The following is a 17,909-nucleotide window of genomic DNA, read 5'->3' as shown; positions in this document are numbered from 1 at the left end:
TTGCAGAGCTTCACATGATATAAGACTTTTGCTTACTTACCTGTCATAACAGTTAATATCATCCAACCAACAACCTTGCTTTACTATTTCAATTGAGCCAGAAATATTTTTCCACGTTGCAAAGCAGTGTCTTCTTTTATCTTTGTCACCATAACAAGGTTCAACACCAGTACGATTCGTTCTATCTTTTTCCCAATTAGCATTATAGAAGATGCACTCCTGCGTTTCTGATCTGCCAAGTATAGCACCTGTCAAATTAAAAGAAAATTTAACTGTTAGCATCAGAAATTAGTATTTTATTTAAAATAAGTATTCAAAGTCTTCATATTCATGTTTTAAGATATGTAAGATCATTTCCTACTTCCTACTCCCATCCTTTTTCCTACTTCCATTCTTTAGTCAGCATACATACAAAATCACTCCCAATTCAAACAAGTGGCTAGAGGAGAATAATCAGGCTGTCTATTTCTTATTCTGCTTTTAATTTCTCTTCTTCACCCTGGATTTCTTCATGAACTCCATTCTGACTGAGGATTCTGGAACGCTAATTACAAAAAATAACCACTTGTTGTTTAGTTGTTTCGGTTGTGTCTGACTCGTCATGACCCCATTTAGGGTTTTCTTGGCAAAGATACTGGAGCGGTTTGCCATTCTTTCTCCAGCTCATTTTACAGATGAGGAAAATAAGGCAAACAGGGTTAACAGACTTGCCTAGGGTCACACAGCTAATAAAATACTTAAACCATGTAGCCTCAGTTACTCAGGTGTTAGGCTTTTTTTAGGGGACTGGTTGGTTTTAGACAAAAAGGACCCAATACCACAGTTGGTATGAGTGTTGGAAAGGGCACTTTAGATAAAGTCAAGAATACCTGAGACCAAAATTCCGGTTCTACCACTGACTTTTTAATGTAACCCTAGTTATATCACTTCCCCCTCTGTGTTCTTCACTCTTTCATTATCTGTAAATTTCCGAAGTTTATTAACTAAATGATCTCTAAAGTCCTTTCCAGTTCCAAAAGTGCCATGATTCAAATGACCTCACAATAACTTCTGAGACATTTAAAGTTCATATTCCTCAAAATAATTCTAAGAACATTAATGATAGCAAAAAGTAAGAGCAAAGGGTAGATTGGTGAATGCTGCTACATTGATTCAAGGAAGAAGGGTTTAAAAAGTTGTACTTTTTTTTTAATCTTCATCTTTATATCACTGAAACATCAATATGAACAGAGATTTATATTGTATTAGCCACAACAGGTAAGGAGATAGCACTTGCCAGATAAAAGGCATGCATGAGTAGAAAATAACTGTGTTCCATCACCTCTTCTCCTTTATATAGGGTCTAGATATATGATTCTTAGGACAACTAGTTGTTGGCATAATTAAAATAAGTCTCAGTGGATCTCCAGTTTACTTGGAGTAAGAAAGTCTACCCATTCCAATTTGCTAGAGGGTTATCATGAAATAACTTACACAAATAACTTAAACTATGGGTGATGACATTATGACTATACCTCTACAATTAAATAGCTGATATTATTATTATTAATCAGCACAGAAATAATACCATCTTTAAAAGTAAAAGATCTTTTCTATGAACTTGGGAGAAGGGGAAGAAAGTTCAATACGAAACGAGGGGGAACTGCACTAGTCTGGTTACTGCCAGTGGGCTCATCTAATACTAGTCAAGCAACCAACTTACACTGCACTGTTACCTAGAAGCATACTTTTTTCACTTACTTTATTTTTCTTGCTTTTTTTTGCAATGTAGCTAATATAGAAATGTTTTGTGTGACTTCATGCATGTATAATTGATATCATGCTACCTGCCTTCTCAATGGGTGAGGGAGGGGCCAGAGAGAGAGAGAATTTGGAATTCAAAAAACCTTTTTTAAAAAAATTTAATGTTAAAATAAAGTATAATTTTTTAAAGAAAGTAGCAGTTCTCAAACTCTGTGGTCTCAAAACCTCTTCGCATTTGAAAAAAATTGTTTTACTTAAAATCATACTGATGTGTTTTGTTTTTACATTACAAATATTTACAGATTACTCCTAATTCCTAAGGGTTCTCTTGTAATAGAGAAAAAGAGTTAAGTAAAACTAACAATACAGTGTCCTTTACATTCTTAAAATTGCTGAGGAGGGGCAGCTAGGTGGCGCAGTGGATAGAACACCAGCTCTGGAGTCAGGAGGACCTGAGTTCAAATCCAGCCTCAGACACATAACCCTCACAAGCTGTGTGACTCTGAGCAAGTCACTTAACCCCAATTGCCTCACCAAAACAAAACAAAACAAAAACACCAACCAACCAAATAAACAAAATTGCTGAGGACCTCAAAGAGCTTTAGTTTATGTGAGTTATAGCTCTCAATATTTACTGTACCAGAAATTAAAACATAAAATTTTTAAGTGTTTTTAATTCATTTAAAAATAACAATAAATCCATTACATGTTAATATAGGAATAAAAATTTTATGAAAAACAGCTACATTTTCAGAGTGGCATTGTTTTACATATTTTTGCAAATCTCTTTAATGTCTGACTTAATAGAAGACAGGTAGATTCTCATATCTGCTTCTACATTCAACTTGTTGAAATACACTGTTTCATTTGAAGTACATAAAGAAAATCTGCCCTCACAGAGATGTGTAGCTGGAAAATAAGGGAAAGAGTATTTTAATGGGGGAATGGGAAGGGAACAAGCATTCATTAAGCACCTAAAGGCCAGGCACTCTATCTCATTCAATCATCACAGCAACCCCCAGAGGTAGGTGCTATTATACCCTTTTTAGAGATGAGATGAGGAAACTGAGGGAAACAGAAGGTAAGTGATTTTGCCTGAAGTCATACAGCTAGAAAGCGTCTAAAACCAAACTTGAATTCAGGTCTTCCTGACTCCAGGCCTGGCCCAACACTCTAACCACTGAACCACAAAACTGGTCTTATTATTATTATAAAAATATGGATCCCCATCCACACTTTGAGGACTACTGCGCCTGAAAGCAACGTTCTAACTTGTATCCACCCTGACTGTCCATTTTTAGGGAGGAAAAAGTCCAACTAGTAAGTCCCTCTAATCTATCAAGTGATCTAAATTCAAGAGCAGTTTTAATGTTTTCTAGATTTGTAGAAGATAAAAACCACCACAAAATCAAGCACAAACTTCAAGAAGAGATAATGTTGAGAGGAAACAATAAACCCACTGAACTCCAAAAAACCATGAAAAAAAAAGTATTAAAATTGCCCAAAGGATGCCCATCTTTTAGGGGGAAAAAAAGAACTCTGTGGCCTCTCTGGAGGGGGAAAAAACCCACCAAAGCTTATAAATAATGTTGTAGCATTTGAATGCTTTATAATTTAAATGTCTGATATTGTTATATTAAGTGGAGGCCCTAGAAAAAAAAAAGTGGGGGAAGTAGAGAGGAGGAGGAGGAGGAGAAGGGCAAATGACAATATCTTCTTAGACTTAGGCTAATATATCATTAACTTAGAGCTAAAAGTAACCTGAGAATCCACTCATTTTACAAATGAAGTAACTAAGGACAGAGAGGTAAGTGCATATAAGTGCATAAAAATGTTACCTACTCCCTAACCCCCAATTTAAGGGAAAGAACAGATGCAGAACTGAGAACACACCAACCTTTTTTCCAGATTTTTAGTGATTACTAGCTACATATTTGCAGTAATACTATTTTTTGGGAGGGGTTGTATTTATGGTTAAAAGAAAAAGTGTAGATTATAGGATTTATCCCCAAAGCAGAAGGATCCCAGCATGGACTAGGCAATACTGATCCCTCTAAAATAAAGGACTGGTAAATCACCATTGACACTTCTCAGCCCCAGAATAAGAATAAGGGATCAAATTAAGTAACCCACCTTAAAGTGCTACATATGTGCTGGCTATTATTCCAGTTATTATCTATTCTTTATTGGTTCTAGAGAGCATCTACTCTCTATTGGTTCTACAATGAAGTGGAAGCCTGGGGCTGGCTCAGAAGGAGAGAGAGAGAAGGATAGATGGAAATAGAGGCCATACACTGGACCACATATGGGAGGGCAGACCTTGAGATGCTGTGAGGGCAAACGTCTGCAGGCGGAAGAAAGAATTTCACAATAATCCATCCAACTAGTTGATGATTTGAAAGGGAGAACAGTGGAAGGGTCCAAGGTTAGAGAGGTCCCAAGGACAGGGAAACCATGGAAAACGCCAAGTTTGAAACCAAAGCGACACAATCCAACCAGTCAACAAGCATTTATTAAAAGCTTACTTACTATGTGTCAAATACCAGGCTAAGCACGGGAAAATAAAAGACAAGCAGAAATAATATTTGCCTTCAGGGAGCTCACATTCTAACAGGGGAGACAACATATATAAATCAGAACAGGCAAATTCCAGAGTAGATGCAAAATAACCTTAGCACAACAGAGAGTCTTAAAGGGTCTGGAATTCAAAGAGTCTGGGTTTGGGAAAGACAGCATTCCAGGCAGGAGCACAGATGGTGCACAACCATAGCAATCAGACAGAGGAAGGGCTGCTTTTGAGGAACAAGATGGAAAAGAGGCAGCCAGGTAGCGTAGAGGCTGGAGCACTGGACTTGGGAGTCAGAAGGACCTGGGTTGAAATCCTTCCTCAGACACCTTCTATCTTGTGAGCCTGGGAAAGTTACTGAGTCCCTTGGAGGAGGCAGGTGGACAGAAGGCCTAGACTGCATGATACACACCACTGGCGCCAGATATAATCACTTTATTAGGAAAAATATATACAATATTCATTTACTTTTTCCTTATGTCCTCATCTTAAAAATGACTGTAAATGCCACTAAGACAGAATTATCTTTCTTACCTGTTTCCATTTTCTACCACATTTAATTAAAAAAATCAATTTTTTTTCCGTTTATTTGTTCAAATTTTTTGTTTCATGAGTTTTCATCTAAAAATGTCAACTGAGAAATGAAGGAGAAAGCCGTCCCTTACTTTTATGAAGATGTGGGGGACCAATGGGTACAGAACGCTGCAAATACTTTTAGAGTTGGCTAATAAGCTGGTTAGTTTTGCTTTTTCCCTTCTTGCTTTTTTTTGAGCTTTGTTATGAGAAGATGATTTTCTGGACTTTAGGTTGGGTAGAAGCGAATATGGATGGACAAATGTGCAAATTAATCTGCAAATATATCAATATAGTTTTAAAATAAAATTAAAATCTCCAAGCACATTATGCAGTTATGCCACTGGAAACTGGAAAATTGCTATATGCACAATGCTCTTGCCATGTTTATGCCATACCACTTAATTCCAGGCACCATCTCTGGCCAACCTTCCAAATCTTACCCTAAGGGTCCTAAGCTGTTAAGTGATGACAGTTTTCCTTAAATAGTCCAACCCAGACCCATTCCCAGCTATTCTCCAACCATCTTCAAGGCATGCCACCTCACTCAGCCTCACGGCATCCACAATCACCATCCCTATAACCATCCAGATCAAAACATCCTGGCCATCACACCCATCTATATGTTGTCTTCCCTTATTAGAATATAACTTTCTTAAGAGCAAGGTCTGAAAAAAAAATTTTTTTTTAATAGGGGCAGCTCGGTGGTGCAGTGGATAGAGCACTGGCCCTGGATTCAAGAGGACCTGAGTTCAAATTCGGCCTCAGACACATAACACTTACTAGTTGTGTGACCCTGGGCAAGTCACTTAACCCCATTGCCTAACCCCACCCCCCAAAAAAAGAGCAAGGTCTGTCTTGCTTGTATATTTATATCCTGAGGCTTCAGCATGGTACCTGGTTTTTATAAGGTATTTGTTTTTTTTCTTTTGGAGGTATGGGGAAAGGCTGAAGAGAAAAAAAAATGACTGACAATGAAAAAACTTTGATTTAAATAATAACTTTATCATGAGTTTGGGGAGCATACCCTGGACTGGGAATCAGAAAACACGATCCTAGCCTTGGCTCTACAGAGCTATGACTCTGGGGGAGTTGGTTCCTTTTTCCAGGCCAAAGTTTCCTGACTATTACCTGTGTCACTTCGGACAAGTCACTTAACTCTACATGGCTCAATCTTCAAACCCGTAAAATGAGGATAGTAGGACTGGATAGTCAATATGTTCCCTTCCAATTCTAAGTTACTTGGATCATGAATAGAAGTCACTACTATACATACATGTTCTGGGCAACTGTCTTCTTTTCCATATTACTTAGTCTTAATGAATAACAACTATTCCATTTTCTCTACTTTAAAAGAATATGGTAGAGGACTTGGCCATAAATATCCACTGCCAATGTTTTCAGTTCTATAACATCCTTAGTATGAGAGAAAGCAGAATTTTAGCTAAAACAATTATATCTAAGGAATCTCTTTTTTGTTCTTTTTACCAGACTTCAAAATTACCACGCAACCTTGGAATGATTTAATTCAATTAAACAATTACTAAGCACCAAACAGTATACTTTTTAAAATTTCCTGCATCTCAAACTAGAGACTCCACAAGCATCTTAAACTCAACGTCTCTAAAACTGAACTCATTATCTTCTCATTCCCATGTCCTAATCACACACCAAACCATTTCCTCCTCTTGACTTCCCTATTACTGTTTAGAGCACCACTATCTTCCTAATCGCCAGAATTTATCTAGAAATTCCTTTCAAAATAACTATAAAAATACCTGGCAGCCAGCTTACAAAAAACATAAAGTATTTCCATGAATACATCTCCAAAACCCTCTTTACAGAAATACAGAGAGACTTAAATATTTGGAGAGACTTAACTGGCTCATGATTGGGTTGTACCAATATAATAAAACAGTAATATTAATTAAATTAATTATATACTAAGTATCATTACAATCCTTACCAGAGAGTTACTTTATAGAAGTAGACAAGATAACAGATTTCATCTGGAGGAACGAAAGGTCACGAATGGAAAAGATAAAAAAGGAAATCAAGAATTGTTTTAGGGTCTGTCAGTAAGCATTTATTAAGCATCTACTATGTGCCAGGCACTGTACTAAGCCCTGGAGATACAAAGGAAGGCAAAAGACAGTCTTTGACCTGAAGGAGATCATAGTCTAATTGAGGAAACAACATATGTAGACAACTATATGACAGTCCCCATGCTTAAAGATATAACATTCTAATGGAAAAGAGAATGTAAACCATGCACCAACAACACAGGATAAATTAGAGATAATCAACAAAGGGAAGTCACTAGCATTAAAGATGAAGAAGAGAGAAGAGGGAGTTTATGACAAATGACCTCATTTTTTTTTGCTATAAAATATGAGGCAAAGTTCTCAGCAGAGAGGGTAGGGAAGGAAGGAGGAACCATGGGGGGTTTATAGAGGGATGAAAAAGTTTAGAAAAGCTACTGCAGAGAGTGAGATGCTAAACTGATTAGGCAAGTATAGTAGCAGCAATAAGGCCCTAGTTGAAGTTGTGCAACATACATTCCCAATGGACCTGATCAGAATAATTGCATGATTTTCTCCATCTTCTTCCCCCTCCCCCTCTTTGGGAATACATACATCCCTTCATCATCTACCTTTTCAACTGTTATATTTACTGGTATATTTACCTTTGTAGTTTTCTCTAAAGTCTTATGTTTGCACTTACAATTTTTTTCCTCCAGAGTTCTCATTTCATTTATTTAATTTTATATCTCCTTCTCCAGGTTCATTTCTCCCAGATATTCTTGTAGTTCTAGTGGCTGAGCCATATTTTTTCTCTGAATCTCTGCTTGTATTTGTTGCAGAATTACTCTCTTCTTATTTGCCTTTGGGCTTTCAATTAGCCCATAGTATTTCTTTATTGTATTTGATGTCTTCTTGCTTACTCATAACGTCAATCTCAGTTTTTGTTTTGGAATTTTTTGTCAGGATCTACTCCCTCTAGTATTCTTGCATGAGTAGAATAGGCCCTGTTTCATTCTGCTTCCTCTTTAGTCTAAATGCTGGTGTTGCTGTTTCTCTGAATGGGTTGACTGGACCTAAGTACCACCCTCTGCTGTAACTCCTGGTTTCTGTCTTAGCCTCCTGGTAGGTCACTGTGGATGCTGAGTTATGCCTTTCTCTTCTTCTTTCTCTGTTCACAATTCCAAATCAGAGTTGGTTTCTTCTTCCTCTACTATGTCTCTGAAGGGTTCCTGTTCAATTTTGGAGATCATGCTGTTCTGTAGCCTCTTAAAAGAGTCCCCCCACCTCCCCACACAAACACATACACACAATGAGGATACTCAGGTGTTGTTGGCCCTGTCTCCTTTTATGGCTCCTAGTGCTTCAAGAAGTCCATAACCAAGTCCTATCTCCCTGCTTCATCCCCTACAGGGGCTGGCTGTAGTTTCCATTTCTAACAGATGGATGAGCAGGGCTCAGGAGCTCACACTGGCTTACAACCCTTGGAGTGTTCTTGTTATGAATATCCACAGGCTTCAGATTCATTTACTCCAGCTCATGCCAACCTCCCTGTTATCATGACCCCTCCTTCCTGAATTTTCAGGCATATTTACAGAGGCTCCATCTAATTTCCTTGGCAAGACTCATTTGGCCAGCCAACCTTATTTTTTTTTTTTGTGCAGGCAGGACTGGATAGGAGAGTTCATATCTATTTCTCCTTTATTACTACTCTATTTAGGGACCTTTATAGATATTTGCTGGGATAAGTATGGGAGAGGTGGGTCCTCCTATGCCTCATATCGCCATCTTAACTTGAACTCTGAAAACCTAGGAAAATAACAATACAATCAAGTCTTCTTCCAAACTGCATTATATATCTTGAATGTCATCTCTTTTTCTCTACATTTCTCCAACTCATTAATATCAAGTGTATATCTTTATTCAAATAAGTCCTGAAAAGCTAGCTCCCATCAAAACCTTCTAAAACTAAACCTGTGAAAGGCATCACTTCTCAGTTACCATTCCTTGATCTGTTCTTCAGGTGAGTTACTTTGAGTGGTAGAAACATAATATTTTCTTCTGACTTTTTTCAATCTTCTGATTTTGCTCTAATATTTCTTCTTGTCTCATGGAGTTAGTGAGTCATAACTGCCCCATTATATTCTTTCAGTATTCCCAAATTTATTTAATTTCTAATTATAAGTCAATTTAAATAATCAACCTTTTACTTAAGTGTTCCTATTCAATTGTCTACACACCTATATTCAAACAGTATTGTTTCTCTTAAAGGGTAATATATCCATTGACTTTAATAGCAAGGCTTCTTAACCTGGGATCTTTGGACCCAAGGGAAGCCTGTGAACTTGCATGGGGTAAAAATACACTTTTATTTTCACTAATCTCTAACATAAATTTAGCATTTCCTTCAATCATAAATGTAGGTAACAAAATACTCTGAGAAGAACTCTAAAGGGTTCACCAGACTTCCAAAGGAGTCAACGACAAGAAAGAGGTTAAGAACTCCTGCCACACGTGGAAACATTATCCTCATAAGGACATACTTGGCATTTAGTAGGGACTTAGCAAATGCCTGTTGACTTATCAAATGACAAAAATTCAGTATAACTTAAAAATGAAGACTGCTAATGGGGTTTTGCTCATTTACTGCTAGTCATTTTTTTGTTTTCTTTCTTAAACAACTATGTTTGATGATGGACAGGAATGCTGGAGGGCCGTTACAAGGGAGCCCTGGTCACAGTTCCAAGGTAAAGAGGAGCACTAACGCTTGTGGCTACAGGGGATCAAGGGGACCTCCTGGATAAAGATCAGAGCACAAAGCAGGTGAAGAAAGACTAAGCCTCTCCTGGCATCACACCACCTTGGAAGCACCAAAAACTTACAGACTCCCAGAACCAGCTCTGAAAATAGCACAAAAGAGCCTGAAATTTAGGATAACACCTCCCCATACCCAGAAGAGCAGAGCTCAACTTTAACATAAAATTCTAAATCAAGAAACAGGTTAGAAAAATGAGCAAATAACAATAAAAAAATAATTTCACCATAAAAAGCTGCTACTTCAGTGTCAGGAAAGACCAAGACATAAGCTCAGAAGATGAAAACAATGTGAAAAACAGCTACAAAAAATTGCCTCAAAGAAAAATGTCAATTAGACCCAAGCCCAACAAGAATTCCTGGAAGAGTTAAAGAAATAGGTTAAGAGTGGTAGGGGAAATTTGGGAAAAGAAAGGAGAATGATGCAAAACAATTATGAAAACAGAATTAATGGCTTGATTTTATCAAGCCTTTTTTAGGGGCAAAAAAAAATAATGAAGAAAATAACATCCTAAAACACAGAATTTCCCTAACGGTAAATGAGTCACATAAATTAACTAAAGACAAGAACTCCGTAAAAAATCAGAATAGGTAAAATGGAAAAAGAGGTACAAAAATTCACTGAAGAAAAGAACTCCCTAAAAAAAGAATTGGCCAAATGGAAAAAGAAGTACAAAAGCTTACTGAAGAAAATAATTCCTTAAAAAATAGAATTAGGTAAGTGGAAGCTAATAAAGAAACAATAAAACAAAGTCAAAAGAATGAAAAAGTAGAAGAAATGTGAACTATCTCTATGGAAAAAACAATTAACCTGGAAAATAGATCCAGGAGAGATAATTTAAAAATTATTGGACTACCTGAAAGCTATGATCAAAGTGTTACATACCACATTTTAAGAAATCATCAAGAAAAACTGCCCCAATACCTTAGGTGCAGAGGATAAAACAGAAATTAAAAGAATCCAACAATCACCTCCTGAGAGAGATTTCAAAATGAAAACTCCCAGGAACGTTACAGCCAAGTTTCAGTGTTCTCAGATAAAGGAAGAAGCCAGAAAGAAACAATTCAAATACTGTAGCGCCACAGTCAAGATCACACAAAATTTAGCAGCTCTCACATTAAAGGCATGAAAGACAGGATTACAACCAAGAATCATCTACCCAACAAAACAGAGTATAATCCTTCAGGGCAAAAAAAAAAAGTGAACATTTAATGAAATAAAGGAGTTGGAAACATTCGTGATGAAAAAGCCAGAGCTGAATAGAAAATCTGACATTCAAACACAAAACTCAAGAGAAGCATGAAAAGGTAAACATGAAAAAGTAACCACAAGGATCTCAAGAAAGTCAAACTGTTTACATTCTTATGTGGGAAGATGATACATGTTAAGATGATACATGTTAAACCTAAGAAATTTACCATTATTACAGCAGTTAAAAGAACTTTACATAGGCAGAGGGCATGGATATTAGTCAATTATGTTGAATCATCTCAAAAAAAAATGAAGTGGTGAGAAAAAGAGATGGACTGAGAGAAGATGGGAGGGATAAAAATTTTCTTACATAAAAGAGGCATGCAAGGAAGAGTTTTATAGTGGAGAAGAAAATAGGGCTGGTGGTGGAAGGCAATGCTTGAAAATCACTCTTATCAGAATTGGTTCAAATGGAGAAGAATACATACACACACTCATTCAGTTATGTATAGAAATTCAACTTACCCAATAGGCAAGTAAGAGGGGAAGAGGAAGAAAAATTAAGAAAGTGGCTAGAAGCAAAACAGACTTTTGAGGAGGAACAAGGTAAAAAGAGAAGGAGAAGATGAAACCAAAGAAAATGGGATAAAGGGAAAAACACAGTAAATCATAAATGTGAAACTGAATGGAATGGGCACACCCATTAAACAGAAGCAGACAGAAGAATGGATTAGAAACCAGATTTTAACGATATGTTATTTAAAAGAGACATACGTGAAACCAAAAGATATATACAGAGTTAAAATAAAGTGCTGGAGCAGAATCTAATATGTTTCAGGCTAAACTAAAGGGAAAAAAAGGCAGTGACAGCAATCATTATTTCAGACAAAGCAAAAGCAAAAATGGACCTAATTAAAAGGAATAATCAGGGAAATTACAATTTGCTAAAAGGTACCATAGACAATGAAATAATATCTTTTACAGCAAGTCATTTCTCAAATAAATCCTGAGTCAAATTTATAAAAATAAGAGCCATTCCCCAACTGATAAATGGTGAAAGAATATAAATGGGCAGTTTTCAGAAGAAAAAAAATCAAGTTTACCTAGAGTCACATGAAAAAATGCTCTACATCACTACTGATTAGAGAAAGGCAAATCAAAACAACTCTGCAATACCACCTCACACCTATCAAAAATGACAAATGTTGGAGAAGATGAGGGAAGAATAGGTCCACTAATGAGATAATCCAACCATTCTGGAGAACAATTTGGAACTAGGCCGAAAGGGCTATAAAATTATGTATACCTTTTGACCCAGCAACACCACTACTAGCTCTATATCCCAAAGAGATCAAAGCAAAAAGAAAACGCCCTTCATATACTACTTATAGCAGCTCTTTTTGTGGTGGCATGGAACTGGAAATTGAGGAGATGCTCATCAGTTAGGAAATGGCTGAAAAAGTTATGGCATATGATTGTAATAGACTACTATTGTGCTATGGGAAATGACAATGGGGATAATGTGAGAAAAACACAGCAAGACCCATATGAACTGATATGAAGTGAATTGAGAAGAACTGGGAGATCACTGTGCTCAGTAACAGCAATGTTGTAATGATGATCAACTGTGCAAGACTTAGCTATTCTGATCGATACAAAGATCCAAGAAAATTTCAAAGTTCTCATGATGAAACAAATGCTATCCACCTCTAGAGAGAGTACTGATGAACTTTGTACAAATTAAATATAATTTTCTCACTTTGATTTTTCTTTCTTTTTTTTGAAATATGGCTAATACAGAACTGTTTTGAATGATTTCACATATATAATTGATATCATATTGCTTGACTTCTCATTGGGTGGGAGAGGAGTAGGAGAGAGGAAGAGAATCTGAAACTCAAAATTTCAAAAGAATGTTAAAAAAATCAATAATTGAAAATTTTTTTTAAAAAACAGATTTAACTTACTACACTATATATATTTGCTGAAATGAAACTGAATATGCCACACCACAGTTATCATATATTAATATTCTCTTCCCTCTCACCCCAAATCACTACTCACACTGAGCCCAGATTCCTCCAATTACCTGAATTTGGTATGGGAGAAGGGCAGGTATGTATAAAATCACCCACCATGCTGCTGGCAGTTTGCATTATACCACCTGGTTATACAGGTATGACCTGTGTAACTCAGAACAAGTATAGTGATTACAAAATAATCACTTGTTAGGTTGAGGGTGGGAGGGAGGAGAGAGAGGAGGTGCCACATAGCCTCTCCTGTACAATAATATAGCACATTAGGTGACTTTCCAATGCAAACTGATTATTAGATAAGATCAAGAATGCTCAGAGAAGAAACGCAGAAACGCAAGAACACTGAAAATCCAGAAATGGATCCTTACATCTTATCTCCAAGTGGGTCCTAAAGCCCTGATATAGGCCACTAAGTAAACTAGTTTGTTAGTGTTATTTTAGGTCTAAACAGAGACTGCCACCAGTTAGCCAGGTGGCGGCAGCATCATCATCAGCATCACCATCACAGCATTTATACAGCACTTTAAGATTTGCAAAGCACTCTGCAAATATCTCATTTGATCCTCAAAATGACACTGGGAAGTAGCTGCTATTATTATCTCCTTTTTTTACAGATTAGGAAACTGAAGCAGAAAGGAGGTTAAGTGACTTGCTCAGTCACAAAACTAGTGTGTGAAGTTGGATTTGAGCTCTGGTCCTCCTGCCTCCAAGTCCAGCACACTTTCTAGCCACTGCTCCCCCTAACTTCCTCTAGCATAACTCCATTCACCATTGTAAATACTTCCAAAAATGCCAACCAACACGTATGGGTTACTTATTTTATAGGTTGTCTTATGATCACACATTCCAACCTTTACCAAAATGGATTAGGATCTGAAGATTTACCACTCCAAAAGGACCTTAGAGACCATATGATCCACCTCCCTCATTTTAATGTGAAAGGGATTAAGGAATGGCTAAATTTACACAATTACTAAGTCTGCTGCTGTTGTTGTTCAGTCATTTTCACTCGGGTCCACTTCATGACCCCATTTGGGGTTTTCTTGATACTGTAGTAGTTTTCCATTTCCTTCCTCAACTCATTTTACAGATGAGGAAACTGAGTCAAACAGGGTTAAGTGATTTGCCCAGGGTGACACAGCAAACGTGTGTACCCCTCAAATTTAAGACAGGCACAGTTCTTGCTTCTCCCCGTTTCCCCACTTCCCATTTCAGCTACCTAATTCAGAAGGGATTGAAGAGCTGGGCAAATATAGGAAGAGAAACCAACAAAGAGCTGCATTCCCACAATTCTTCAGAGGGCCTCCTCTAAGTGCCATCAACAAATATTTATTGATTACATATAGGGTACAAAGGGTAAGATAATATGAGATAATAAACTGACTACCTTTCTCAAACCTCGGCCCTCTGAGACATGTTAAGTATGAAACTATGGGTTCTCAATAGATAAACTGCTTTCCATACCCAATTTGCAACTATAACCTATTTGAATTCCAAGTCAATGGTCTTTTGAGGTTCTTCTACCTAGATCTAAGATATAAAATCCTTTTACTCTAACATCACTGTAACTAGAATCTAACCATAGACTACTGGTAAGAATTTTGGCAACAACAGTAAAAAAAAACATATATAGGGTTTGCCAGTCTCAGGGCTCAGGCCACCAAGAATGAAAATAAAGCAAAGAACATAAGGCTGATGAGAAATAGTGATTTCAGGTGATTTCACTGACTTCCCTGAGAAAGACAAAATAGACTTAAAGGAAATGTGTCTGAGGGGTATAATTTCCTAAAGCATAACCTGGGATATAAACCACTCTAAAAAAAGCACCAGTTAATTTGCATCTGACTATCTGTCCACCTAAACACATAAGATTATAGGTTCTAGAACTCAGAGATCATCTAATCCAACACTTTCATCTTAGAGATAGGAAAACTGACTTTTAAAGATGTGAAGTAATTTTCCCAAGTCACAAAGACAGAAAGATAACAGAGCTTATATTTCAAGGTAGGTACTCTGACTCCTAATTAATTGCTCTTGCCACTACAACAGGAAGCCTCCCTTCTTTGAGTTCAGTGCAGATCAGAATTGTGGCTCATAAGGAGAAGGAGGAGGGAGCTCAGAGTCGATAAAAATGAATATTAATATCTGTCTCTAACCCACTATCACTCGTCTTCTAAGACCATCACCACTCCTTTGCTCTTTCCATCCAAATGCTTAAGAGAAAAGCAGGTAAACTATGAACCTATGAAGAACTGGAAACAGAACTTACGCTCCAAAAGCAGGCTATGATAAGCAATGTCCAATATAACAAAATTTTTAAAATAAAATACTGAAGAACAAATTTTAACAAAATTTATTACAAAATTTCCATAACAATACAGTACAATACAAAAAGTCACTTCTGGTACCAGGTGAAGCAAAACAAGATAAATATCTAGTTCACTATTCAAAATTTGTTAAATACAGCTACGTACAATACTGTGTGGAGGGCAGTTCTTGCGATCCAGAGAAATCGTATATAGATATACTATGTGCTAATTTTTTTTTCACTGAGACCCATGATTCATTAGAGCAGGCAATTCCCTATTCCAATGTAGATCCCCAGCTATTCTAAAACTTATAGCCTTACAGAATGGGGCGCTGAAAGTTAAGGGACTTGTCCAGTATCAGCAATCTGTGTATCTTGATTCAGTTGCTAGCCTTCTGTCACCTACTGCATACTGCTTTCTCTAAATGCTATTAAGTAAAGTAGTATATGATTGCACTCCAAAAATGAATGAGGTAGGTAATAAATATAAAAAGAGTTCAAAGAAATGGGTTCTCAAATATGGGATGGAGTAGCTAGAGGTTTCATAACAGATTCCTGAATGGGGAAGAAAGGAGAAGAAAACTAGGTTGTGAAAAGCACAAGATCAAGAAAGACCAATTGCATCTGTGATGAAAAGATCAGCTTGGAACACTGTGTTCACACTAAGAAATAATTAAAGGCTTAGTGATTTAGAGCTAGAAAGAACCTTACAGGCAACTGAGTCAAAACTCTTTACATTGCTAATGAAGAAAGTGAGGCACAGAGAGGTTAAGTAAATTGTCCAAGGTCACACAGCCAATAAATGTCTTTGGCGAAATTTGAATCCAGATTTTCCTGACTCCAAGTTCAGTGCTCTATCCACTATGTTATACCACCCCTGGGAGAGTGGCCTGAAAAAGGAAGATGAGGCCAAATATTTAAGATCCCTGAATGCGATGCTGAAAACTTTGAATGTCTGCAAACAAGGAAAGTCATAGAAGGTTTTTGACTGATAGAACAAAAAAGGATATTTTAGGAACATTAGTCCATCAGTAGTATGGAAGTGGAGGTGAGGGTGAGGAAGAGAGAGGTAAAAGGAAAGGATAGGAACTAGGCTGTATCCAGTTTAAAAAAAAAAAGACATCCATGTGCAGGCCAAAGAAAACCTAGGATCTACAAATGTCAAGTGCTAGTCATTGGTCAAATGCCTAGCCATTAAGATTAGCAGAAGGAATAAAGAAAGGGAAACTTGGACTGTGGATGCACATAGTGCTTTCATGTATCACAGCAATGAATAGAAGACAGGCAGATTTTTTTAATCCCACAAAGAAAAAACAGTAGTAGATCAAAAGTGATTCAGCCAGTGTAGTGGAGGGAGCTCTGGACTAGGAGTCAAGAGCCCTGGATTTGATTTCTGCACCTACACTTTGCACAGTCATGACTAAGTCACGAAAACTCTGTGCCTCAGTTTCCTTACCTAACATAAGAATAATAATATTTCATTTCCCACTTGACAAGGTTCTGAAGGAAAACTTTTATAAACCTTAAAGCACCACATGTGTGAACTATTTTGCTCAGTGGATTGTTTGTAAAAATTTAATGTGAAGTAGATCTGGCCGACTGATAGGAGATTAGGCACTCTTGGCCTATATGATTCTATTTACTTTATAACGTTTAAGATTATACTGTTTGCTCTTAGAAATGCTCACTTAGCCTAGTTTTGCTCACATGACTGTTTTAAGATGTCCACTGCCTAAAAAGTTACATGTACAGTTACTTGAACTCTTCAAAAGAAAGGCACAAAACAAACTCAAATTTTTGTTCGTAGATGAAAATGTGTGAGATATCCATAGCTGTGTGCAAGTCTCATGACAGAACATTTCTGGCAGCTTCATTCTGTGGTATTCAGCTATAAAACTAGTTGTGTCAAACCACAATAAAAACGAATAGGTACATGATGGTACATGTGACATTTGATCTATCCAACAGGACTTAATGATATTAGTTATTAAATATTTTAGCCAAAAAGAGGTCAACCTCTCCCCCCACACACACACCAGGGTTAATGGGCTATTTTTAATGTGCCCAAATGTAAGAAATGCCTCAGTTTTTTCTGTGAAATATAAAATGAGGTCTTAGCTAAGAGAATAAGTGGGAATAAAATGTACTGCTTGCTTGCAAGGAGTTGAGATGAGAGCACATAAATGTGTATTAGAACCAGTCTAGACATAACTTCTTTCACCTCAATTCTCCAACAAGGGAATAGGGATGGGGAAGGCTGAAGGTTTAAGTAACTCAGTTTTGAGTTTGGTAAGGCTCAACTGGCCAAAAGAACAGGATTAAAGAATAGGAGACAGTGTAGAATTGAGCTGATTGTTAGAGAGGTAGGAGAATATAGCTAAAGCAGGGTTTAGGGCTTGAGAAAACACTGAGGGGTTGGAGTTCACATGAGAATGAATTAGGAATAAGACATAAGGAATGAGTAGTAGTGAAATTAGACTTCTAATCTGAAAACAGGCCTTCCCTCTCATGCTCCACTTGTCTCTAGTCCAACCTCTAGCATCCTCTGAGAAAAGGAGTGGTCCCTTCCACTAAATGATGAATATTTTCACACCTGGTCATATCATACACATTCCAATGATTCTGAACTCCTATAGGTCATCCTCAACTCTGCCAC

The 17,909-nt window shown here is 37.1% G+C and overlaps 1 protein-coding gene across 2 annotated transcripts in view; it reads right to left on the bottom strand.

Annotated features, from left to right (window-relative positions):
* Positions 1–17,909, bottom strand: part of ACVR2A (activin A receptor type 2A) — a 138,758-nt gene that overhangs the window by 65,368 nt on the left and 55,481 nt on the right. For both annotated transcript variants that reach the window (XM_020984739.2, XM_020984738.2), the window contains exon 2: positions 41–248. Coding sequence is in view for 1 of the 2 variants with exons in the window: in XM_020984738.2 (XP_020840397.1) it covers positions 41–248 (208 nt within the window). In the remaining variant the exon portion in view is untranslated. The remainder of the gene's footprint in view (positions 1–40; positions 249–17,909) is intronic.

This window comes from Phascolarctos cinereus, unplaced genomic scaffold, assembly GCF_003287225.1.
Source record: "Phascolarctos cinereus isolate Bilbo 61053 unplaced genomic scaffold, phaCin_HiC Scaffold_726;HRSCAF=1367, whole genome shotgun sequence".
NCBI lineage: Eukaryota > Metazoa > Chordata > Mammalia > Diprotodontia > Phascolarctidae > Phascolarctos > Phascolarctos cinereus.
The sequence above is the reverse complement of the archived record's forward strand: the minus strand, read 5'-3'. Positions and strand labels throughout refer to the sequence as shown.